This window comes from Ursus americanus, chromosome 32 (genome assembly GCF_024610735.1).
Source record: "Ursus americanus isolate L20-20 chromosome 32, mUrsAme1.1.p, whole genome shotgun sequence".
Classification (NCBI taxonomy): domain Eukaryota; kingdom Metazoa; phylum Chordata; class Mammalia; order Carnivora; family Ursidae; genus Ursus; species Ursus americanus.
Window position 1 is genome coordinate 21,205,812 of NC_142158.1, and position 26,082 is coordinate 21,231,893.

General features: G+C 43.8%; 1 protein-coding gene across 3 annotated transcripts; it reads right to left on the reverse strand.

Annotated features, from left to right (window-relative positions):
- On the reverse strand, nucleotides 1–25,967 carry TPMT (thiopurine S-methyltransferase). 3 transcript variants are annotated; one of them, XM_045811654.2, is made up of 9 exons: nucleotides 25,872–25,967; nucleotides 20,207–20,390; nucleotides 18,806–18,898; nucleotides 13,468–13,600; nucleotides 10,515–10,567; nucleotides 9,810–9,884; nucleotides 4,744–4,829; nucleotides 1,849–1,893; nucleotides 1–860 (listed from the first exon to the last, which is right to left on the reverse strand). In XM_045811654.2, the coding sequence occupies exons 2-9, from the start codon at nucleotides 20,344–20,346 to the stop codon at nucleotides 748–750; spliced, it is 738 nt and encodes a 245-aa protein (XP_045667610.2). In that variant the 5' UTR covers nucleotides 20,347–20,390; nucleotides 25,872–25,967; the 3' UTR covers nucleotides 1–747. The 3 variants fall into 3 exon arrangements, with proteins under 3 accessions (XP_045667610.2, XP_045667609.2, XP_087714202.1); XM_045811653.2 differs by lacking the exon at nucleotides 25,872–25,967 and adding an exon at nucleotides 25,706–25,852; XM_087858076.1 differs by lacking the exon at nucleotides 18,806–18,898.
- Nucleotides 25,968–26,082: the final 115 nt, after the last annotated feature.

Below are 26,082 nucleotides of genomic sequence, written 5' to 3' on the forward strand. Positions count from 1 at the left end.
AACCTTTTTAAAATTTTTTATTTTTTACAGTTTGGAAAAGAATGTCCTTTTCCATGTAGGTTAGTTGGTTTAATACATTTTAAAATATGCTTCTTGATTCTGTTACCCATAAAATTATATAAGGAGAAAAAAATGTGAAAAGGGCTGCTAGGATTGAGGAGAAGATGGGGGTTTACATATAACTGCTTGGATCACCGTCTTTTACCTTGAACCCTAGTAAAGTGTTACGTGGCCTCAGTGGTTCTAAATTTCATAAGAAGTGTCAGTTTTTCTGCCTATTCTATTTCCCTAAGTTATATGCATTGCATTTCTTTCACTTAAAAAAATCACTATTTTTAATTTAATTTTTTAAAAATTATGTTTACATTTTAATTATTTTTAAGAAAGATTTTATTTTTAAGTCATCTCCACACCCAACGTGGGGCTCGAACTCATGACCCTGAGGTCAAGCTTCGCATGCTCCACCGACAGAGCCAGCTGGGAGCCCCTTTAATTTTTAATTTTTAAAATTATACAACACATGCTGGTTGTAAAAAATTCTTGCAATCTGTAAGTAAAACAGGTATATTCTTTGACCCCCTCCTCCACTACACTTTCCTTTCTAAAGGTAGCTACTTTACCAATTTAGTTACGTGTCCTTTCCACACACATTTGTGAGCAAAGATCTGTAATGTGATTTGTAAACATTTTTTTTCCCAAGAGTCATCCATTATATTTTCATGCCTTAGTGTAACTCAATTTTCTCATTTACTTTCCTGTACATAGATATAACTTTTCAACAATGTAGTCAATTCCCCAACTTTTATGTCGTTCTTCAAAAACATCAACCTTCTCAAGGCAATGAATGTTGCATTTTGAACCTGTAACAAGAAGAAAGGGAAACAAGTGAAAAGGTTAGTGAAGAATGCAGTTGAGGGGCACCTGAGTGGCTCAGTTCGTTGAGCATCTGATTGTTGATTTTGGCTCAGGTCTTGATCTCAGGGTCGTGGGATCGAGCCCCTTGTCGGGCTTCACACTCAGCAGGGAGTCTGCTTGTTCCTCTCCCTCTGCCCCTCCCCCTGCTTGCATGTGCGCTCTCTCTCTAACATATAAATAAATAAGTAAAATCTTTAAAAAAAAAAGAATGCAATCGGGGTTTCTTCTAAAAACTCATCAAATCATTTTATAAAAGCAGTGTTACTGAAGATTTTTCTTTCCTTTGTTTGTTTTAAAATTTTATTTAAGTAATCTCTACACCCAGTGTAGGGCTCGAACTCATGACCCTGAGATCAAGTGTCGAATGCTCTTCCAACTGAGCCAGCCAGGTGCCCCTCTTTTGTTTTGTTTTTCTTTTTAAGAGCTTTTTTTAAAAAAGGTTTTATTTATTTGAGAGAGAGAGAGAGGGAGAGGGAGAGAAAGCACAAGCAGGGGCAGAGGGAGAGGGAGAAGCAGACTCCCCGCTGAGCAGGGAGCCCGACTCAGGGCTCAACCCCAGGACCCTGAGATCATGACCTGAGCCGAAGGCAGACACTTCACCAACTGAGCCACCCAGGCGCTCCCCTCTTTTTGTTTTTAATGGAAATGGGGAAATGCTAAGGGCAAACTGTCTGACTCTGAATTGCCATTAGCACTTACAACTCCTAAGACCTAAATTAAACATACCATCTCTCTGGAAGAACTCAAAGGCCTCTCACACAAGCAGACCACTTATCGAAAAAGGCATATGACAGAGATCGGTCCCTTTTCTAGCATAAAATAGCCTTCAGTAAAAGGGTTTCTGACTTTCAGATTTTATAGACTTCTAGACACGTAGTTGGTAACAGGTAAAACAGTTAATTGTTCACTTTATTTAAAATGTAAATAACTTACCGAATAATTTTTTAACTTCAGCATCTGGAACGTAAAATGGTGGTCCTAGGTAAAAGAGAAACAGGGTGAAGAAGAATTTCTATAGATCTAATTCTAAAGAGAAATTCTCAGGGCCCACCTCTCAGCTGGTTTCCAGTGACTTACGTAGACTTATTCCATACACAACATCATTATCAGATTGGCGAGGATGTGACTTCCTCTATTTCTTCTTTTGCACATGTCCTAGCAAAGAGGTAGACTGGCTTACTGAGGGGGTGCCAATGTTGGGTGCCCATCTCCAGCTTAGATGAGACGACTGGGCCAGCCATGGGACTTGGGAACTTTTCTTTATTTTTTCCTTTCTCATGTTTTTATTTAAATTCCAGTTAGTTAACATACAGTGTAATATTAGTTGGAGGTGTAGAATTTAGTGATTCTCACTTACATACAACACCCAGTGCTCATCACAAGTGCCCTCCCTAATCCCCATCACCCATTTAGCCCATCCCCCCACCTCCTCCCTTCTGGTCACCATCAGTGTGTTCTCTGTAGTTGAGAGTCTGTTTCCTGGTTTGCTGCCCTCTTTTTCTCCCCCATATGTTCATCTGTTTTGTTTCTTAAATTCCACATATGAGTGAAATCATATGGTATTTGTCTTTCTCTAACTTATTTCATTTAACATAATACACTCTAGCTCCATCAACATCATTGCAAATGGCAAGATTTCACTTTCTTTATGGCTGAGTAATAGTCCACTGTGTATACACACCACCTCTTCTTTATCCATTCATCAGTCAATGGACATCTGGGTTCTTTCCATAATTTGGCTATTGTAAATAATGCTGCAGTAAACATAGGGCTGCATATATCCCTTTGAATCCGTATTTTTGTATCCTTTGGGTAAATACCGAATAGTACAATTGCTGGGTTGTAGGGCAGTTCTATTTTTAACTCTTTGAGGCACCTCCATACTGTTTTCCAGAGTGGCTGCACCAGTTTGCATTCCCACCAACAGTGCACGAGGGTTCCCCTTTCTCTGCCTCCTCACCAACACCTGTTGTTTCCTGTGTTGTTATTTTTAGCCCTATTCTGACAGGTGTGAGGTGGTATCTCATTGTAGTCTTGATTTGCATTTCCCTGATGAGGAGTGATGTGAGCATCTTTCCATGTGTCTGTTGGCCATCTGGATGTCTTCTTTGGAGAAATGCCTGTTCATGTCTTCTGCCCATTTTTTAACTGGATTATTTTTTGGGTGTTCATTTTATAATTTTTTTAAAGATTTTATTTATTTATTTGAGAGAGAACACAGAGGGAGAGTGGGAGGGAGAAGCAGACTCCCCACTGAGCAGGGAGCCCCTTGCGGGGATCAGTCCCAGGACCCTGAGCTCATGAGCTGAGCCAAAGGCAGACGCTTAACCGACTGAGCCACCCAGGTGCCCCGTATAAGTTCTTTATAAATTTTGGATACTAACCCTTTATCAGATATGTCATTTGCAAATACCTTCTCCTATTCCAAAGGTTGCCTTTTAGTTTTGTTGATTGTTTCCTTTGCAGTGCAGAAGCTTTTTATCTTGATGAAGTCCAATAGTTAACTTTACTTTTGTTTCCCTTGCCTTAGGAGACATACCTAGTAAGAAACTGCTACGGTCAGTGTCAAAGAGGTTACTGTCTGCGTTCTCTTCTAGGATTTTTATGGTTGCAGGTCTCCCATATAGGTCTTTTATCCATCTTGAATTTATTTTTGTGTACGGTGTAAGAAAGTTGTCCAGTTTTGTTCTTTTGCTTGGTGCTGTCCAGTTTCCAGGACTTGGGAATTTTAAAATCAGAATGAAGTTCATTCACAAATTCCTTGGCATTTCCTCCATCTTCTGGAGTATTGATTTTCCATGACTCCTGCACTCACTCACTCTCTATACGTCCTTCCCACTTTGCTGCAGGCCATTTACTTTAAAGGAAATGGAGCTTCTGCTCCTTTCAAGAGGTATTCTGAATTCCGGCCCCAGACAGAGCCTGTTGTGTTTTCTGCTCACAAGCCCTGCCTGTTCAGGAATGAAATTTAAATCAGATTAGCAGAGCTGAGGTCTGTCTCCATTAATTTCTATTTCCATCTGATAATTGTGGACACTAGGTCTCATTTTTTAATGAGCTTTTAAGATCCGATTTACTCACACAGAAAAAAATACTAGCATATGTAATTATTTATAAAATACCACACTTAAAAAAAAAACTCTGTTAAAAATCAAAAAGGGGACTTTTCCAATAAAAGTCTATATATTTGGCTTTCACTCCTTCCTGAAAATAAAAGTTGAGTCATGGCAAAGTTGAAGCTTACAATGTTCAAGCCCATCAAAAGGAGTCCAGGAGAAAACGTCACTTTGATAAGTTCAAAACAAAGATCGTTATTAAAGAATGCGGTACATTGTAAAATTTCAGAAATTAAAAAGCTGTAATAGTTAAGAAATTTTTCTGCACAACTCCTGTCGCCCCACATCCACGTCTCACCCATTGTCCTATGAGGGTGTGTCTGTGTGCGAATTTGTCTGCGTGCCCTAACACATCCCCACCAGCACAGATGAAGCCCATGTGCTCTGTTCACAGCAGGGCAACCGGTCCCTCCCTTCCTACTCCAGAGCTCATGAGACGTCTCTTTTATATTAGGCCATCCATTTCTCCCTCTCGTCTATAGTCTGAGCTGTGAATGGTGAACGAAATGGAAGACAAGAAAAACGTGCATCCATGGGGAAGAGGAGAAAAGGTTTATAGTTTCCATTTACCCAAACCAGACTTTTCTTTCTGTATAAAAAGCAGTATTCTTCCTGTGATCTAAATTAGGAGCAAATAATGCTATCCGTGTCATAGAATTAGATTAGGAAATGAGGCAACATCTTAGAAAAAGAAAAACCAAAGAAACTTTACCTGCGTGTTTAGTGGGATCATAAGAAAGAACAGCCAAGAGGTATTGGAACCCTTTTCGCGTTAGGGACAGCATGATATCTGCATAGCTGAAAAGAACACAACATAGTAAGGTGTGACATTTCTCCGCAAAGGCAAAACTGCAGGGGGCGAGAGGCAGAGAGGGAAACCAGGCTCACTGTCCTCTACATTGCTGAGTTTAATTCTTGTAACGACCCCCTGAAGTCAACTGGCATTCTAAATGCCAGAAACAGTCCACAAATTCTGTCACCTGCCAAAGCTGGGACATAGTAAAGATAGGAATCAAAAGGGGATGGGCTTCCAGAGCCCGTCAGATCGGAAGATGTGACATTAAGCCGAGCAGAAACACACACTTCCCGCAGCACTGCGAGCTCACACTGGGGCCAGGACCTGAGCGCTTGTTGGAAAGAAAGATGCTTGAGCTCCACTCTCAGAGCCTGATTCGGTGGGTTTGCTGTACGGCCTGGGATGCTGCAGTTTAACAATATCCTGGGGGGCTGGGTCCTCCCCAGGGGCATATGTGAGATGTACAAAACATAATTCCTTCCTCTATAGAGTTGAGATGGACGAGACTAACAAAGCAGGGGCACCTGGGTGGCTCAGTTGGTTAAGCGTCCGACTTTTGTTTTCGGCTCGGGTCATGATCTCAGGGTGCTGAGATCGAGCCCCGCGTCTGGCTCCAGGCTTAGTGAGGAGTCTGCTTGGGATTCTCTCTCTTTCCCTGTGAGCCCCCCCCCCAAAGAAGTAGATACATCTTTAAAAAAAAAAAAGAGGCAAAAATTCACGGGAGTATGAAATCAAAGCTCTGCAAACACAGCATAAAGCATGAGTGCTACCAGCACAGTCCTTTGTGTAGGTGTCCTGGAACACAGGTGATGCCCCGTCCCGGCCGTGTCTGATCGGTTCAGAATGGGGGGCACTGACTGGAACAAGGCCCATCAGCCCAGGGACCGGGAGCTGGGCCCGGTACAGAATACTGATCTGGACCAGTCAGATAACTGTGCTGGGAAATGGAATCGAGAGACCCAGAAAGGAGGTGCTGCTTAGCTGTCAGCACTGACCTAGAGCTTTTGTGGGGTGTGCTGGGTGGCGCTGGGGGTTGTGAGACGTGTGGGAGCAGAGGTGGAGGAGGCCGAGAAAGCCGAATGGCCAGGGTAGGCGGACAGAGGAGACGGGCACAGGGAGCTAGAGAAGTCATGATGGACAGGCAGAGACGGGCAGACTGCCCAGCTCTGAGGGAGGCGCTGTGGCTCCTGGCACATGGATTTCTACTGGGCTTGAACGTGCTGTGATCCCTGCCCAGGGCTCTGGGAGAAACTGGGGAGGCAGGGGATTGGCATGGGGGTTAGGAGTAGGCACTTGGCCAGATGCCAGAGCTCGAAGCCCAGCCTTTCCGCTTAGTGACTATATGAGCTTGACACATTCTCAACCTCTGTCTGCCTCAGTTTCCTCATCTGTAAAATGGGGATCAGACTAGTAACCAACTCACAGGTTGTGGTGTGTATTCATTGAGTTTACACACATGAAGTGCTTAGAACATTGCCTGGTATGAGATAAGCACCTAGGTTCGTTTTTTCTTATTCTCTTTAGCAGATGCCCCTAGCTAGGGCTGGCTTGAGGGGGTCACAAGTCCTTGCAAGAGAAAGTGCAAGACCAAAGCAAACTCTTGAACAAAAAACCTCAGGGCGCCTGGGTGGCTCAGTCAGTTAAGCGTCTGCCTTTGGCTCAGGTCATGATCCCAGGGTCCTGGGATGAGTCCGGTATTGGGCTCCCTGCTCAGCGGGGAGTCTGCTTCTCCCTCTCCCTCTGCCCCTCCCCCATGCTCATGAGTGGGCTCTCTCTCTCTCAATAAATAAATAAAATCTTAAAAAAAAAAAGAAAAAGAAAAAGAAAACCCTTAACTTTCTGATTGTTGGTCTTAAGAAGAAGGAAGCAGCAGGGCGCCAGGGTGGCTTAGTGTGTTGAGCAAATGGCTCTTGATTTCGGCTTAGGTCATGACCTCAGGGTGTGAGATTGAGCTCCACCTTGGTCTCCCCACTGGGGGGGGGGCGGTGTTCTGCTTAAGAATCTCTCTCTCTCCCCCTTTGCCCCCCAACTCCCTGCTCACACTCTGTATCTCTCAAAATAAATAAATAAATCTTAAAAAAAAAAACAAGAAGAAGGAAGAAGTCACTGTTGTCCCCGTGCAGGTGATCAGTCAGACTGGTTTGGCAGGGTTTCCTAGGACTGACACACTTCATTCCCTTTGGAATGTGGACTTTCTCAACCACTTTCAAAAAATTCAGAAACATGAGAGAGGTTTGCCCCACTGATTAACGTTAGGCCAGACACCTGAGAGTCCCAGCAGCCAACACCTCAGGACTTGCCTGCGTGCAATCAAAGCAGGAGAGATGCCCAGTATTCATAACAGGAGCGAGATAAAGTTCAAACAAGCACCAGGACGAAGGGAAAGAGATGTATTTTTCTGTTGGCCTGACTTAAGTGGTTATTCTGGTAACAAAGGCCAACATGTTCTCAGGTGTGCTTGGGGCTGTGCTCACACACACTCGGACGCACACACGCACGCACAAGTGCACACATGTCACTGGGCTGCCAGGAAAGAGAGAGGGGGAACCAGGAGGACACAGAGTCTGTGGCTAAGCTGGAACTGGACGCCCTAAACGAGACTTCTAGAGGGGGTCTCACTACTCATTGGTAACCATGAAACAACAGTCCAGAGGCCACTTAGATGGCCTCTATATCTGGGACAAAGGAGGCGGTCGTGGCTGGTTGGAAACAGTGCGTTTCCTTTGCTATGAGTCTAGTTTGCTCTCATGTGTGTATTTGACAAGTATTTGTTAAGCCCCTACTATGTGCTAGCCATACACTCCGCCAGCTGGTGGGGAGATAACACAGTGCGCGTGCTCTGCCCTATGGTGAGCTCAGGACTTGCAGCTTGCTCCCCACCATGTGGATTTCAGCCGTGCAAATCAACCCCCCGCAAGGACTCGCCTCAAGAGGATAATCGTCCTCAGGGAGGGGGAAACACCCACAAAGGCAGACCTCCCGCAGATGTGGGTTTAGGAGACACACGTGGTGTATTATGGAAACGAGGCTACCCGGGATACTGGGAGTTGCTCAAGGACACTGACGTCACGCAAGAAATGCGAAGCAGACACTGACATGTGATGTGGACGTCTGGGAGGAAGAACAGAACTGGGAAGGGCAGATACCGGGCACAGTTCGTTCCATTATTTCCCCAACATGTGGCACAGTGTATATTTAGAACGTGGTAGGAACTTAGTACTCATTTGTTGAATGACTGAATGAAAATAACAGACGCAAAGGGCTCAGTAAAGAAGCAAGGGCAGGAGACAGGCAAGTACAAGCAAACGCTGATGATGGTCCATTAGGGAATGGCGACCTCTAGGCGTGTGAGGAAGGGGAAGGTTCCAGAAGGAGGTGAAGGAAGAGGACTGGCAACAGAAAGAAAAAGGAACACAGGAATGTGAATTATCACTGAAGGAAAATATATATTAAGAAGATGTGTGGGGTGCCTGGCTGGCTCAGTCAGTTAAGCGCCCAACTCTTGATCTCAGCTCAGGTCTTGATCTCAGGGTTGTGAGTTCAAGGCCTACATTGGGCTCCAGGCTGGGTGTGGAGCCTACTTAAAAAAAAAAAAAAAAAAGGAAAGAAAATGTGGCATAAGGGGTACCTTGCTGACTCCGTCAGTAGAGCAGGGGACCCTCAATCTTGGGGCTGAGTTCAAGCCTCACATCGGGGTGGAGATTACTTAAAATCTTTAAGGAAAAACAAGAAAATGTGGCAAGGTCTACCTAAAGAAGATTAGGTTTGGCAATCAGCTTGACTCATCAAGCAATTAATTTTTAAGAAATAAAAATTTTATTTCTCTGATGTGTATGCAAGTCTTTGGACATGTGTTAAGAGTCTGCCTCCATACCACGAAATAGTTCAATAGTTATATGCCATCTCCAAGTAAGTACGTGATGATATTTGGATTGGAAAGTACATAGGAGCAGCCATGTTTTACTCTGTATGCTTTCTCATGTTTCAATTTTATTTTCTCGTAAGAGTAGGTACAGTAAGAATGGTCAAAAACATCACCAACCAAAGCTCTGACAGAATAGCAGCTAATATTCAGACAGTTACGGAGAGTAGACAGGCACTTTCCACATACGTCCTTCCCGTTAATTCCCACAGTGACTCCTGCAGGGTGAATAACGCAGGGATCATGAGCTTGGGCTTTGACCAAACTGGCTCTGAGTCTCAATTCTGTTGTGTATTAGCTGCCTGACTTCAAGCAACCTGATCTCTTTGACCAAAACTCAAGCCTTGTGTTGGGCTCCACCCTCCATCCTTCCTCATCTGTAAAATGGGAATAATGGTGGCACATGCCCCACAGGGTTGTTTGGTGGATTCAAGGTGTTGATAGAGTGTTTCAAGCAATGCCTGGCACATGGCAAGTCCCCAAAATGCCTACGAGGTAATGTTAGTGGAGGCGGTGGGGGCGGTATTAGCAGACACGCCCCCATCTTGCAGAGGAAGGAGTCAGCTGAGACCTGGAGAAGTTGAACACTTGGGTCAAGGCAACACAGCTTGGAAGTGACAGAGCCACAAGCCTCGAACCAGCTCTCCACGGTCATGGCCAAATCCTATCCTTTTTACACAGAGATGGTACTGAATTTAAGTCTTCTAATTCCAGATACAAGAAGCTATTTCAAACTAGTGAAAGTCTAACTAATTTTCTGGGGCTCACAAAAAGTACAGCGTGTTAAATGAAAAAGGCCAAAAAGGGAAAGCTGGTGTAATTAAAGAAACCAAATTATTGGGGCGCCTGGGTGGTGCATTCGTTAAGCATCTGCCTTTGGCTCAGGGTGTGATCCCGGCGTTATGGGATCGAGCCCCACATAAGGCTCCTCCGCTATGAGTCTGCTTCTCCCTCTCCCACTCCCCCTGCTTGTGTTCCCTCTCTCACTGGCTGTCTCTGTCTCTGTCAAATAAATAAATAAAATCTTTAAAAAAAAAAAAAAAGAAACCAAATTACTAACCATGCACGATCGCCTGGGTTAACAGCAACTAATGATCCTCTATCCCAGATCCGGTCAAATTTGCCAATATTGGCTCTATCAGGAAGAAAAAGAAAGAAAATACATCTTATGTAAGAAAAATTGAGTCTTGAACAAGGAACACAGCATTCCCGGTGGTGCGTGCTGCTGTTTCACTAGCTGTCAAGACATCGGGATCTCCGGCTGCTTTTCTCGAGTCTGCAGGGACGTGTGGATGTGGGTGTGAGGAGCTCCTTCCAGCTTCAGGAGCTGGTGGCAGTAGCCTCCCCCCTGTGCTCTGACTTGGGCGCACAGAGGAGAACTACAGGACCATTTGTGACAACCTGCCCCTGGCCCCCCGAGAAAGTACCAGGGCCTTTCAGGAGATAAGGTATCCCCACCTTCTGCACTTGGAAATTCCTTTCTCTCACTGATCAGGTGTAAAACGAAGACACTGTCTTGCTCTTCCTTCCTTCTCCTGACCTGCCTCGAGTCATAACGTGTTTTCTATATTTTGGAAGCTATCCAAGGACGAAGCTAGCAAGTGTGCCCACATGTAGGCTGTAGTCCAAAGAACTGCGGGATGGAGACATCCATGCTTCTGCAAGCAGAGGAGGGTAACGAAAAGTCCGTCCCTCCCTCCCCCAGCGTGGCCCGGCCAGCACTCAAGTTACTCAAAGTGCAGAGGTGGGTGGGATTCGGTCCTACCTCGGAAGATCAAAAAGGTTGCAACAGTACAACGAGATGTTTCCTGAAGAGCTCTGTAATGAAAGTCAAGAAAAAATATGCTATTTAGTTAGGAGCTACCTGGATGGTTAAGGAGAGACAAGAGGGTAGCCAAGCACAGCAACGGTGGTGGGGAGAGAACGTGTAATTAAACATGAAGAATGTAATTGTACTGCAAAGAATTTTTTTTAACGGAAAATAAAATAAAACCTTACTGCAAATATTTTTTTTTAATGGCACTGTGTTTTTTTAGTTTTGTTTCGTTTGGTTGTTTGGTTTTTTTCAGACCTGTCTGGGCTCTTTGGGATCAACTCAAAGAGAAAAGTCATAGACGTTAACCCTGAAGGCGAGTTAGCTATTATTTTCAGACGTTGTTTTGTTTTAGCAATATTGACTTTAGCAGAGTCCTGAGATTTTGACACTGTTAAAGGTCAATAAACCGGTCCACCGACGACCAGGCAGGCTGATAGAGGAAGGTCGGATACTTCTAAAGTCACTCGTGCAAAGTACAGCTGTATGGACTCCTTCCTGGCTTTTCTCACATCCATTCATCAGCTAGTGGGCATTTATGGCCTGAGCCCCTGGTGGACAGGACTACCCGGGGTTCTGGAGAGTGGGTGTGAATCTGGTGCGGCCTCTGACCACAGCAAGGACAGCCTGGTAGAGCAGAGAGGCATGGGCGCAGAGACGCATTAAGGACGGGATGGCCTGGGCTGTTCTGGTTGCGTGCCCGTGAACATGGGGACTCAGAAGACGGAGGAGGGAGCAAAGCTCGACAAGAAGCAGCCTCTGAAAGGGTGTCTGGCTGGATCTGCTAACATTATGGGCGGGGCGGAGGGCTGGGGTGCAGTCCAGGGGGCATAAATGGACATGGATTCCACTGGGTCCAGGGGATATGAGAAGCCTGGGGTTGGGGGTGAGGATGAAGGGCAAGGAAGGAGAGGTCAGGACATGCCACTGTTGGACTGTATTCTGAAGGGAGGCACCAACCCGGGTTTACAAATAGAGGAAGGGTCTCTAAAGACCAGTCTGGAAGCACCATGGGGGTCAACCCAGAGGGGTGGGCAAGGTGGCAGAGAGGACAGCAGCGAGTCTCAACTTTCAGGAGCTTTAAATAGTACTGATGCTGGGGTCCACCCCTAAAGATTCTGCTTTAACGGGCCTGGGGTTGAGCCTCTGGACTGGGAATTTTGAAAGATCCGCAGGCCTTTGCGAATGTGCCCCCGAGTCTGAGAACCACCTCGAGGCTCTAGGATGAGCCTCTTTGGACTGAGTAAACTCCTGGAATGATTTGAGAACAGGGTGGGAGGAAGCTATAAAATAAAATACTATTAAGCCTCCTACAGACCTGCAATTAGTTTCAATATTTAGAAAACAGAGTACCTTGTGAGAGACTGAATGTACCAAGGGCGATGGCCAGACCACGTAGGACTAGAGAGCTTAGACCCATTGCAGCAGCCAGCCTGGAAGCCAAGCCACAGTCTCTGCCTCGATGACGTGTCAGGGTTGCCAGCCTCCCTAATTTTCATCACCTTTCCCCCTTCCAGCTCAAGATCAACCACAGAAAGCCAAATACACTCCCCCAGCCAGTCCCACAGGATGCCGCCTCCCGCCTCCCGCTAGCCCACCGCCGCCTCCCTGCGCCGACAGCCCCATCAGCCTCCCTGTGGTTTCCAGCACAAAGCTCTCCCACCCCCTGCCTCTGAGCCTCTGCTCACCACAAGTGACAGGCCCCTCTGAAAAAACAGCCTCGCTTGCTCTCATCTGGGTGGTCTTTTATTCCCACATTCCTACCCCAAGCAGGCGAAGCAATTCCCCCAGCTCGTTGTGGGCAGAGGATGAAGACAACCCCCAGATCTATCACTTTCAGTCCAAACGCCGCCCGCAGCCCCAGAGACATAAAGCCATTTGCCAGTTACACCTTCACCAGTCCACAGTTCTCTTAAACTCATCGTCTTTTCTTTTTCTTTTTTTTTTTTTTAAAGGTATTTCTACACCCAACACAGGGCGTAGATTTAGAGTTTCATGCTCTATCCACGGAGCCAGCCGGGCGCCCCGAACTCATCATCCTGAGAACAAAACTCATTTTCTCTGCCCCTTCAGCTTGTTTCTCTTTTATTCTCCACCATCCACTCCAGTCATCTGGGCTGGAGATGCAAACTCAGCTCCCACTTCATCCACACTCACTTAATCCTAAACGCTGCCTGTGTGACATCCTCAACATTGCTTGACCTGCCTGTTCCTCTATATGCCCTATGGCCGTCCAAGTGCAAGCCCTCAAGGGCTCTCCCCTGGACCTCTGCTCATAGCCCCCCATCTGGTCTCTCTTCCAGGAGGCCACCTCCCTTGAAGCCGCAAGGGTGGTTCGTCTCAAAAGAAAATCCAGCCGAGTCACGCCCTCCTTAAAATCCTTACTGTTCAGGATGAAGGACCGGCCTTCCAGGGCCTCGGAGACCATGCACTGGCTGGCCTGCCTGTCCCGGCTCCACCTGTCACCATGTTTCAGTGAGCATTCCAAGGCTGGGTTAGGGGACTTTCCTCTTTGTTCCCTTCATACTCTGTGTCATGACGCTTAGCTCCGTGTATGACAAATAGCTTTCTCTATGTTTTTCTTCTCTCCTAAGCCAAGAGATTCTGTAGGGCAGGGACTGTGTTTTTCTCTCTTCACTGTCTCATGCAGGGCGTGGTACAAGACGTTCTCAGAAATGCCTGTTTATAAATTTAAAAAATCAAACTTTGCTATCAGCTGTTATATATATTTGCGCATATCTGTGATGACCTATCTTTTTCAGCCCTAGCTCCTTAAACTCTGTAATGTTCAGGTGACTCTGTGTGAGAATGTGGGGTCACGTGACACTTGTATAGTAACTTAGGCTAAGAAAAAACCTTTCTTATGCCGACATGGGAATCATTATTTACTAAAAACAAGACAAACCTTGAAAACTTTGGCTCCAGGAATTTCCATCATGGGTTCTTCTGAGTAAGAAAGATTCTGCTCTGTAAAAAATTCCCGTATCCCAAGTTCACTGATTTCCACACCTACGACACTGTGTCCTAGGTCTGCAAACCTGCATGAAATCAATACATACACTTCAATTTTTATTTCAAATACAGTACTAAATAAAAGAATATACCCTAAAACACATACAACCCCCTTAATTTTAAGGGGTTTATATAAATTCAGGGTCACAGGGTTTCGTAGAACTCGTAGGGAAGTGGATCTATATATTCTGAAACTTAATGGTACATGGAGTTCTGAAAAATTGATTTATATGACCTTGGGAAAAAATTAAAAATTTGGAAAACTATACCTTAAAATGTTGATCTACTTACAGATGGGTTTGATTAGAAAAGTTTCTAATTAAAAGCATCCTGTGAATTAGAAATGCTTTTCAATTTCTCTAAATCAGCCCTGTCCATCAGAACTTTCTGAGCTAACGGAGGTGTCCATGCCTATACCGTCAAATCCTGCACCACTAACCACATTGGCTGTTGAGCACTTGAGATGTGGCTAGTGTGATTTATTTTATTTTTTAAAAAGACTTGATTTATATATTTGAGAGAGCATGTGCACGGAAGTGCAAGGGGGGAGGGGCAAAGGGAGAGGGAGAATCTCAAGCAGGTGCTACACTCAGCGGGGTTCCCTCTCACTACCCCGAGGTCATGACCTGAGCAGAAATCCAGGCCCCCCCTAGTGTGACTTAGTTTAGATAGAAATAGCCACATGTGCCTAGTACCACCGGGCTAGAGAATAGGGGTCTAGAACATCAGCACCCATTTCTATAGTCTTATAAATTTATATTTACCTACAATAAACACCATCCAGAAATTTATCTAACTGCCATATGCAAATAACTAGTGTTCTCCAGGTAAGCTTTATAATTACAGAATCCACAGTCTTGGGATCTTGGACTCCGGAGGAAACAGTGCTAGTGGTACAGCCTTGATGTTTGTCAAATTAAATAAACACATACAGTCAGTTCTGCTATAATGCAACGTAGGCATCCCTAAAAATCACTGTGCCATGCAAAATCATGCAATAAAAACCGAAAGACTTATGGGGAAGATGGGGGGGGGTGGGGCACAACATTACAAACTTTGTTATAGCGGAATATTACTCAGCCATAAAAAAGAATGAGATCTTGCCACGTGTGACATGAATGGACCTTGAGGACATTATACTAAATGAAGTTGAACAGAGAAAGACAGATACTGCATGGTCTCACTTATATGTGGAATCTAAAAAGAGAGAAAAAAAACCCAACCAAGCTCATAGATCCAGAGAACAGATTGGCGGTTGCCAGAGGTAGGAGGGGAGGGTGGTCAAAACGAGCAAAGGGGGTTAAAATTCCCGGTTATGAAATAAATAAGTCCCCTGGGGAGGTGATGCGCAGCGTGGTGACTGTAGTTAATAATACTAGAAAGTTAGTAAGGGAGTAGATCTTAAAAGTCCTTATCACAAGAAAAAAAAATTCTGTAACTACGTGTGATGATGGATGTTAACTAGACTTATTGTGGTCATTTTACAGCATATACAAATTACCTTATACACCTAAAACTAACACAATGTTATATGTCAATTATACCTTACTTAAATTAAAAAAAAAAAAAACTGTTACACATTTACCATAACTTATCTCTGTGAATCAGGATTTTCTCAAAAATACACAGTTACACTTTAGAAATAAACTGAATAAATAATGCATTTACAAAAAAAAGTTGTCAGTGCCACATTAAAAAAAGTAAGACAGGGGGTGCCTGGCTGGCTCAGTTGGCGGAATGTGTGACTCTTGATCTCCAGGTTGTGAGTTCAAGCCCCATGTTGGGTGCTACAGAGATTACTTTAAGAAATAAAATTTTTTAAATGTTTTTTTATTATATTATGTTAGTCACCGTACAGTACATCCCTGGTTTCTGATGTAAAGTTCGATGATTCATTAGTTGCGTATAACACCCAGTGCACCATGCAATATGTGCCCTCCTTAAGACCCATCACCAGTCTATCCCATTCCCCCACCCCCCTCCCCTCTGAAGCCCTCAGTTTGTTTCTCAGAGTCCATAGTCTCTCATGCTTCATTCCCCCTTCTGATTACCCCCCTTTCTTTATCCCTTTCTTCCCCTACTGATCTTCCTAGTTCTTATGTTCCATAGATGAGAGAAATCATATGATAATTGTCTAAAAAATAAAATCTTAAAAAAAAAAAAAAAAGAGGGGCGCCTGGGTGGCACAGCGGTTGAGCATCTGCCTTCTGCTCAGGGCGTGATCCCGGCGTTATGGGATCAAGCCCCACATCAGACTCCTCCGCTATGAGCCTGCTTCTTCCTCTCCCACTCCCCCTGCTTGTGTTCCCTCTCTCGCTGGCTGCCTCTCTCTGTCAAATAAATAAAATCTTAAAAAAGAAAAAAAAAAAAAAGAGCAGGAACCTAACAGAAATGGTGGCACAGTGTTTTAAACATGTTAAATGGCTGCAAAATATATAAATACCCCAGAGGGCTGGAAGGGCTGCAGCTTGTGAGTTATTGTGCACTGACGGACAGAAGGGGGTTACTGGAAAGTTCTAAGCCCAGCTGTGGATGGGAGTGGCTCCCAGCACACAGGTCACCTGGGGTGTCCGGGAGCTGTTGCAGGCGTGTGCACGGGTGCGTCCTGTCCCTTCTCACATGACTGCACTCAGCTGCATGTGGTTTTTTGCTCTTACCTCATGCTTTTTGCACACGAATGACACATAAGTGAATGTGAAATTCACGTCATGCTCAAGTTGTTCCCTGATTTATCAATGGAGTCAGAGTGAAGTTAAACATTTTCAAAACAAGAGGTAGAGTGGAATTGATCGTACCTCTTACGCACACAAGACTATCACTTTCAGTGAGGTCAGAGCATAAACTTTATTTCTAAATTAAACATATAGTTCTAAAATAAACATATTAATAACTTGTCTTTTATATTTCCTACTGAATTTGTAAGTTAATATACAGGGGCTATCTTGTAATGTTTTATTTTATTATTTACTTGTTTATTAAATAATGGAATTTTTAAAATTTTTATTTTATTAAGTAGGCTCAACACCCAATGTGGGTATTGAACTCATGACCCTGAGATCGAGTGCTGTATGCTCTTCCGACTCAGCTAGCCAAGTGCCTCTACTTGAGGACAATTTAGTATTTTTTAATTCTCCATACAGTTATCCAAACTGGCTATGAGGATTTTTTTTTAAGATTTTATTTATTTATTTGAGAGAAAGAGAGTGAGAGAGAGAGAGCACAAGCAGGGGGAGGGGCAGAGGGAGAGGGAGAAGCAAGCTCTCCACTGAGCAGGGAGCCCGACATGGGCTCAATTCCAGGGCCCCGAGATCATGACCTGAGCCAAAGGCAGACACTTAACCGACTGAGCCACCCAGGCACCCTGGGCTATGAGGACTTTTATTTACATTTGAAAATTAAAGCAGAGCCTATTACAGACTGACATAAGCTGGATTATATTGGACTATATTGTCCTTAAAACAAAACCTAAGAAAATGTGTTAAACGTTTTATTTTAGTGCTTTTGGGCCTTGCCTTGTAGTTATCTATTTACATCTGATATCTGGACAGACCTCAATACACAGATTAGATACGTAAACGAAAAATCCTCTAATATAAAGGCTTACCTGCAATTGTAATAGCTTAGTTCTGGTACTTTTGTTACAAATGACTTTAGACCCCAAATATTCGACAATCACATTTAATTGTCTGTTTTATCATTCCATTTCCTAATCTTGTCCAAAATCCCTGCTAGTGCTAGATTGTTAACACGTAAGGACATGGCAGTAAGACAATCTGTTTATAGAGTTAATGATTTTCTTGCAAGTAGTTTCCAAAGCAACTCTTCTGGTTCAATGAGTTGGTTAGGTGTAAGTCTAATGATATAGTTTAAATATTCTCAATGTCATGGCCACCTGAGAATCAGATGCCACAGCTGCTGTGTCCCAAAGGCTCAGCTGGCTTCAAGAATGCCACATCTGTACTCGAAAATCAGCTCCGAATGCATTTGTGTTCTCTGGGTCACCCACCTACATTTATACAGGAAATAGAGCATTTCCAAGGTACTAAATTTTTCATTTACTAATCCTTTTTATAGATACTTTAAAATGTTCTTTCCTGCCTAATTACCACAACCTTCTCAACATTCAAGCTTTAAATTAATGGTACATCTTGGCATGTATAATAGTGTCCGTGCAGGGCATCTGGGTGGCTCAGTCGGTTAAGCGTCTGCCTTTGGCTCAGGTCATGATCTCAGGGTCCTGAGATCGAGGCCTGTGTCAGGCTCCCCAGTCAGCCGGGAGTCTGCTTCTTCCTCTGACCCTCCCTCACTCTCATGCTCCTTCTCTCTTAAATAAATAAGTGAAATCTTTTTAAAAAATAAAAAAAAAAATAGTGTCCATGCATTATCATTGCAACTGAGTTCTTTTTTTTTTTTTTTTTTTTTAAGATTTTATTTATTTATTTGACAGAGAGACAGCCAGTGAGAGAGGGAACACAAGCAGGGGGAGTAAGACAGGAAGAAGCAGGCTCCCAGTGGAGCAGGGAGTCCAATGCGGGGCTCCATCCTAGGACTCTGGAATCATGCCCTGAGCCGAAGGCAGACGCGTAACAACTGAGCCCCCCACGCGCCCCGCAACTGAGTTCCATATAGAAAATGATTGCCAGATTTGTGACTTTAGGGTAATCTGTAGTAATAGCGTCTTCACAGAGAATTACTCACAAGAAATAACTTCCTCATCACTAGTTTTATAACAATGATTTTTTAAAAATAATCACCTATGTGCTCATAGTGGGAGGGGAGAGCTGGGCTGAACCGTGGGCTACACGTTGTCTTGCCGAAGAGTTGTATTTCATTTTGAATTTTTCTGTCCACCTCTATTAAAAATATCTAAAATTAACTTAGCCAAATTCCTAAACCACCTACAAAAATGAACCTGGGCACAAAGAAGTTGCAGATATAAGAGAGAAGGCTAGTCCTCTGTACGCCCTGCGACCCCACCACTGGTTCCAAACTATAATTTTTTTTTCTTAGAAACTCAATACAGAAAGACTAGATCACACCAGTGGTTTGTACTGTGCCTTACTGTTTGTGAATATTTATCTCTATGAACCCATCAGTAACAGTCTACTAAAAATCAAGAATCACTGTGCACGTCCTGAGAATGGAATTTTTAAACCTACATCCTATTAAATATTTACCCAGCGTATGTGTCATCAAGAGAAGGAAGTGTGTGAATGCTTATCTGCTCTTACCATTTCATCTCAACTGCTTTTCCACAAAGAGGAAAAAATACCCTCAGTCCATTCTCGCCTTTAAGGAAAGTATCCAAATGCTTCTTTAATAGCCTGGGGAGGAAGAGATATATTTTTGTTTTCGTTAGCCCAATGCACAGAGGAAAGGACTACACTCGTAGGAGGCTAAGTACTCTGTGTGCATGATCTCTGAATATTCCCCACAACTTCACAGAGTAGAAAACATTCATTATTATTCTCTCCAGTTTGTACATGAAGGAAGAGGGAGGTGAGATAACTTGCTTAGTCACATAGCTCGTGAGTAGGTAATCTGACTAACCTCAGGGCTTGCCCCATTAGTAATTCAAAGTTATTTTTTTCTTAATGTTTTAAAAATTCTTTATTAATTTCCTGAATGTGTGTGTGTGTGTGTGTGTGAGAGAGAGAGAGAGAGAGAGAGAAAGGGAGCGAGATGGGGAGCCTCTGGACCCACTGAATTTTTCAACATTCCTTTTATGGGAAGTTCTCTAAACATGTACTCAGGTCTCTGACTTTGAAGCTCTGGGAAGTTTATTTCTGTAGTTTCTCTCTGTAGAGACGTGGCTCTTCCAAGGTCACCTGCACGACAAAGATAACCCAAACGCTGGCTCTGGGAAGATGCCCCAACTACCGCTCAGTGTGCAAAGGTGATGATGATGATGTCGTTGTCCCCTGGGAAGTCAGGTGGCTGCCGAGAACAAGACTTAGCACTGGCCCAGACACCATCCTACCTCCCGTATTAACTTCTCTCCGCTTCTCTTCCTCCACCAGGTAGAGAACACTTTACATTTGTACACACGCTCTCGGAAAGCAAAGTCAGGACGCTGCCACTTTTCATGGGGCGCCTGGGGGGCTCAGTCAGTGAAGTGTCTGCCTTCAGGTCATGATCCCAGGGTCCTGGGATGGAGCCCAGCGTGGGGCTCCCTGCTCAGCGGGGAGCCTGCTTCTCCCTCTCCCTCTGCCCCTCCCCCTCTTGCCCTACTCATGCTGGCGCTCTCTCTCTCTCTCTCTCTCAAACAAAGAACACCACCACTTTTCAGTATAAAGAGATCTACACATTAATGTGGGCATCTGCTGTATATATAAATAGGCATGACCAATACCCAGATGCTACGGGGGCTTAAAAGAAAGATGTATTTCATGAATCTCAGATGCCTGCAACTGTAAGTCACACTATTATTTATACGCCCTGGGGAGAGATCAGATTGCCGATCAGCCTATGACGTCCCAGAGACGCGTGCTATTTCAGAGACGCTAAAACATGAAAAACTAAACCCGTGCTTCGTAAAATCAGTCAAATAATGTGTACCTATATTACTATTTCTATTTCCAAAGTCAGTTTCTGATAGAGCATTTCTCTGTCATAAACCAAACGTTTCTTACTGATGTCCTTGCTCTTGATGGAATCCAATTTTGCGGCTCACCCACTTTTCTTGCCATTCTTCCAGGGTCAGTACTTGGTTTTTCTGTACCTCGGTATCAGGGTACTCTTTAACCTCAAGGAACGTTCTTGTATCTTCCATGGTTCCGGAGACACCTTTGCCTGACAAGCAGATGGCTCCAATGCCTGCATGGAAAATATATGTAATGTTGTTATTTAAGGGCATGGCAATTCTATTGATGAATGAAATAAAAACCGATTATCCTTAGCTGACTGGCTTTTAAAAATATTTCAACACCCAAGGAAAAGCCATCTGAAAAATTACTTTTCAGTGACTCTGGTGGTAGAGGCATACCTGATACTACATATTAGGAAGGAGCTTTAAATAAACGGAATTATATCTTAATGTTAGAGTCCAAAGGGCTTAAGTTTTAAAAAAGGAGAGGACAAAAAACGCCCCCCAAAACAAGCAAACAAACAAAAACAACAGGCAGGCCACAGTTTATAATTTTTGTAAGCTTAGAATTTTTTCTAGCATCTCACTCTTTAATTTTTAACATTTCTTTTAATGCTTACTTCTTATTTTTTAATCTGTTATAATGTATATGATTTAAAGAGTTTCAGAGTCACGAAGACAGCAGTGAGAAAGAGTGAGAACTCTTTTAGCTGAGTCTTGCAATCTAGCTCTGTATCTCAAAATAGCATGCTTATTTTCTATCTTGATTTTTCATTTCTAGGTAGCATGGAGAAAAGATACCCATTTCACTCTTTCAACTTCCCAACACACACCACTTTCTCATTTTCCCCATCCTTTTAACATAGACATAGCCTATTTATTTTTAAAGTTTATCTATTTACTTAAGTAAGCTTTCCATCCAAAGTGGGGCTCGAACTCCCAACCCCAAGATCAAGAGTCACATGTTCCTCTGACTGAGCCAGGCAGGTGCCCCCACATAGACACAGCCTATTTTTGATGAAATACTTGGGGTACACATTCTTATGACCACGTAAATACTATTCGCAGCTAAACCATATAGTATTCTGTGATTACTTTTCCTTTCCAGCACAAATTTTTAATTCTGCAGTTAATAACTGTCTTGCTTTTTCATTTATAAAATTCCTATGTACTTGCTACTAATTGAACTCCAAGCTCCACCAATTATCCTAATATCCTGTCAATACACTCTCAATCTTTTCCGTTATCAGATATCCTACCAATATTACCCTCTTGGAGAAGACTCTCCAAAGACTTCTGAGCTGCATGCTCTCCACTCTTACTACATGGCTAGCATTTCTGGGCTGCATGCTCTCCACTCTTACTACATGGCTAGCATTTCTGAGCTGCATGCTCTCCACTCTTACTACATGGCTAGCATTTCTGAGCTGCATGCTCTCCACTCTTACTACATGGCTAGCATTTCTGAGCTGCATGCTCTCCACTCTTACTACATGGCTAGCATTTCTGAGCTGCATGCTCTCCACTCTTACTACATGGCTAGCATTTCTGAGCTGCATGCTCTCCACTCTTACTACATGGCTAGCATTTCTGAGCTGCATGCTCTCCACTCTTACTACATGGCTAGCATTTCTGAGCTGCATGCTCTCCACTCTTACTACATGGCTAGCATTTCTGAGCTGCATGCTCTCCACTCTTACTACATGGCTAGCATTTCTGGGCTGCATGCTCTCCACTCTTACTACATGGCTAGCATTTCTGGGCTGCATGCTCTCCACTCTTACTACATGGCTAGCATTTCTGAGCTGCATGCTCTCCACTCTTACTACATGGCTAGCATTTCTGGGCTGCATGCTCTCCACTCTTACTACATGGCTAGCATTTCTGAGCTGCATGCTCTCCACTCTTACTACATGGCTAGCATTTCTGGGCTGCATGCTCTCCACTCTTACTACATGGCTAGCATTTCTGGGCTGCATGCTCTCCACTCTTACTACATGGCTAGCATTTCTGAGCTGCATGCTCTCCACTCTTACTACATGGCTAGCATTTCTGGGCTGCATGCTCTCCACTCTTACTACATGGCTAGCATTTCTGAGCTGCATGCTCTCCACTCTTACTACATGGCTAGCATTTCTGGGCTGCATGCTCTCCACTCTTACTACATGGCTAGCATTTCTGGGCTGCATGCTCTCCACTCTTACTACATGGCTAGCATTTCTGAGCTGCATGCTCTCCACTCTTACTACATGGCTAGCATTTCTGAGCTGCATGCTCTCCACTCTTACTACATGGCTAGCATTTCTGAGCTGCATGCTCTCCACTCTTACTACATGGCTAGCATTTCTGGGCTGCATGCTCTCCACTCTTACTACATGGCTAGCATTTCTGAGCTGCATGCTCTCCACTCTTACTACATGGCTAGCATTTCTGAGCTGCATGCTCTCCACTTACTACATGGCTAGCATTTCTAGGCTGCATGCTCTCCACTTACTACATGGCTAGCATTTCTGAGCTGCATGCTCTCCACTCTTACTACATGGCTAGCATTTCTGGGCTGCATGCTCTCCACTCTTACTACATGGCTAGCATTCTGGGATCTCTCTTGATCATCACCCTGAAGATTTCTTCATCTTTTGATGAATCTCCTGTTTCTTTTATCCTATGTTTCCCTCTTTCTTTTTTTTAAACTGTCCTTATACCAATGAAGCACAACCTCCAACGGCTTTCTAAGAAAGGGTGCATAGGAGAAAAGATTTTTGCGACTTTGCATAACTTCATACTATTCTCAATCCTTGATGTGTAGTTTTTGTGGGTATAGAATGCTTGGTTAGAAAACTTTTTTTTTTTCCACAATTTTGAAAAAGTCATTCCGTTGTCTTCTAGTTTCCAGAGATATTGCTTAAGTTCAAAGACATCCTGATCCCAATATTTTCCATGAGGCCAATATGTTTTTTCTCTCTCACAAGGCTTTTCCTTTGCCCCTAGTTTTTCCAATTTCATAATTCTATGCCTTCTTTTGGGTGTGTTTTCAACCATTTGGCTGAGTTCTTTTAATCTGGAAGGTCATATCCCTCAATGCTGGAAAAAATCTTGAATTATTCATGTCTCTCTTTTGTTTCTATTTCTCTTTCTGGGACCCCTTTTATTTGGCTGTAGAAAACCTCCTGACCTAGTATTATACAGTTCTCATTTTTTTTTTCTATTTTCCAGCTCTTTGTCTTTTTGCTCTATTTTCTGAGACTGCCTTTTTATCTACCTTTCTAGTTTTTAAATAAAATTTCTTTTTATTTGGTTTTTCTTCCCTGCTGTCAAGTCTTTAATTTTCAAGAGTATATTTTGTTTCTGACGTTCTTTTTATATTATTTTGTTCTTATTTCACATATAGACTGGATATAATATTTTATCTGCATAGTCTGCTCCCTATGAGTCACTCTATTTGTTTGTCTTCTGTCTTTTCAACTAGTGACTTTCCTCAAATGCTTAGCAATTATTATTATCTGCTCATGTTTAAGAGTAGTACCAAAAAGCTGATTAGATGTTTAAGTTTGTGGGTGGGCTCACTGACTGTAAGCTTCACTGTAAGGATGATAGGAGTGGATTACATGTGGAAACCTAAATGTCATTATTTTTATTTTCTTTTGACTGGTCAGACTTTCCATAGATGGCTCTCCCAACCCCTGTTGTAAGGATCAAGTGGGGGCCCTGGTTCTATACTCACGTGAGAAAAGCATAGACGTGAGAGAGGGTCCCAACATTCAGTTTGCCTGTGTTCAACTAGTCTCCATTTTCAGTATGGTACTCCAGTCCCCAACTGTGTCTCCCAGTCCAGAGAGTCCTTACCTTCTGCAGGGAATAACGCCTCCCCCCAAACTCTGCTCGTGCAGCAAAGGACAGGCAGTTGCCTTATTGCAGGAAGTTGGGAAAGGGATCTGGGGATTTAGCCTTTTCCAAACCAGAATTTTCAAGCAATGCTTCTACTTTCAATCATACCCTTCCACCTCCTGGAGGAACCTGGTACCGCTAATTCCTGAGCATTTGGGGATTCTGTAATGCAAACAGGGTTGTTTTTTGGCTTTCCCCATTGCTAGTTTAGAACTTAGCTTTCTTCAGTCTGCAATATCCTTTACCACTTGTCCATCTGCCTTCTAGATTTCAAAATTTTATTGCGCTTGTCTCTTCATCTGTTCTCCCTACCGTAGTGGTTTATGCCTTTAAAAAACCCTGTTGTTGTTTTGGTGGGGTTTCAGGAGGGAGCAAATGTGGGTTTGATGTCCTATCTCTATTCCATAAGTTCGTATTTTCAAATAATTTTCTTGTAGTTCCTTTTTTGCATGGGAAAATGCACACAAAAGGAACTGAGGAAAAAAAAAAAAGGACACCTAAACATAACTGCAAATCTGTCTGAAGGTATGAGGAAAATGTCCTTTCAATGTGAACTCTGTAATACTAAGGACAATATAACTTGATTAATTCTAATATTCCTTTTGAATCAGTGAAACTAATTTAGTTTGGATTATACTAGCATGCTATTATTGGCAGGTCTAATTTAATGTTTTATTAATGAAAATAGCAAAATAGTCACCTACAAGCAGGTATTTCAGGAAAAGTTCCCTTTATTGCAAAATTTGGTTCCAGGGGGCTTAGGATTTAAGGAGAAGGCACCCCCCCACCCCCCTGGGATTGGGAACATAAATTCACTTCTTAGAAAACATTTGTTAACAAATGCTTTTGCAAGGTCCTGTTGATGTCAGGAGGTAACTCTCAGTCTTCTGAGAGGTCAGAGAGAGGTATCTGATTATATTGGGTACAGAAAAGCAAAAGAGAGTTACAGTTTTCCCATCTACATTTTCAGCCAGAAACTTTGGAACCTGAGCTCCAGCCTTCATAAAGCTGTTCTCTACTTAAAACAAAAGGAAAGCATAATTTCATCATAGAGCCAGGGCAACCTGAAATTGGACAATTCTATCCTTTTCACACAAACTCGAAATGTAAGTTAACATCGTGTATATAACTTAACCACTTCTTAGCTGTTCTAATGGCATCTCAATGTGTACTTGCCCACGTGCTTTTCAGGAGAAATAGTTTCTTTTTCTAAAAAGATAAAAGTGCAAATTATAAGAATCAGGAAAGACAAAGTTCACAATTGTACCTCCCATACACGGAAGCAGGTGATGTGCTAGTTTGGCCCCCTAAGTCCTCTTTGCATGGACTCTCAAGTCTGGTTTCTCTCCTTTTCAAAAAAACATGTTTCTGTTTTAGATTTATTTTTAAATGTTTTTAATTTGAATAATAACTTCTCTAAAGGGCGCAGATTTTAAGAGTATGGGTCAGTGAATTTTTAGATATGCATACACGTGCGTAACAACCTTGGAGCAAGACTGAATATTTACAGCACCCCAGTTCCCACTCCCCCACCCCCACCCTCGACCCCAAAGCATCACTATTTAGCAAGTACTTCTCTTTTCTTAAAAACCGCTAATACAGAACGATGCTTTGGGGGCACTTTAAATCATGAACTCAGAAAGGTCATTCATCGCCCGACCTCGTTATTCCCAGGTCCCATTCTGCTTCCTGAACCCCATTTCAGGGCGCGGATTGCTGGGCTGCCCACGCTCGTCAAGATACCCCAGTCCGGAATCCGATCACAGGCTCGCACCTAGCAAGTCGTGCCAACTCTCCCGCACCCTCTTGCGCCCAGGGAAGCCTACCTCGCGCGGGGCCAGCAGCCTGCAGCTGGTTCCGGCGCAGCCGCGGGCCCCAAGGACTGAGCCCGCGTGCCCCGCCCCCGGGCCAGCCCCCTCCCCCTCCCCTCCCCCTCCCCTCCCCCTTCCCTGCGCACAGACCCCGCCCCCCGCCCCAGGCGCCCCGGCTTGCGCAGCGGCGGAAATGGCCAGGGCGGGGCGAGCGCCGCGGCGAAGG

Coding starts and splice junctions, on each gene's coding strand:
- TPMT (XM_045811654.2), bottom strand. CDS start 20,346: ATGGAAGATACAAGAACGTTCCTTGAGGTTAAAGAGTACCCTGATACC. Junction 13,601..18,805: donor AAAGCAGTTGAGATGAAATG/GTAAGAGCAGAT, acceptor GATTTCATGCAG/GTTTGCAGACCTAGGACACA. Junction 9,885..10,514: donor AACCTTTTTGATCTTCCGAG/GTAGGACCGAAT, acceptor TCTTCCTGATAG/AGCCAATATTGGCAAATTTG.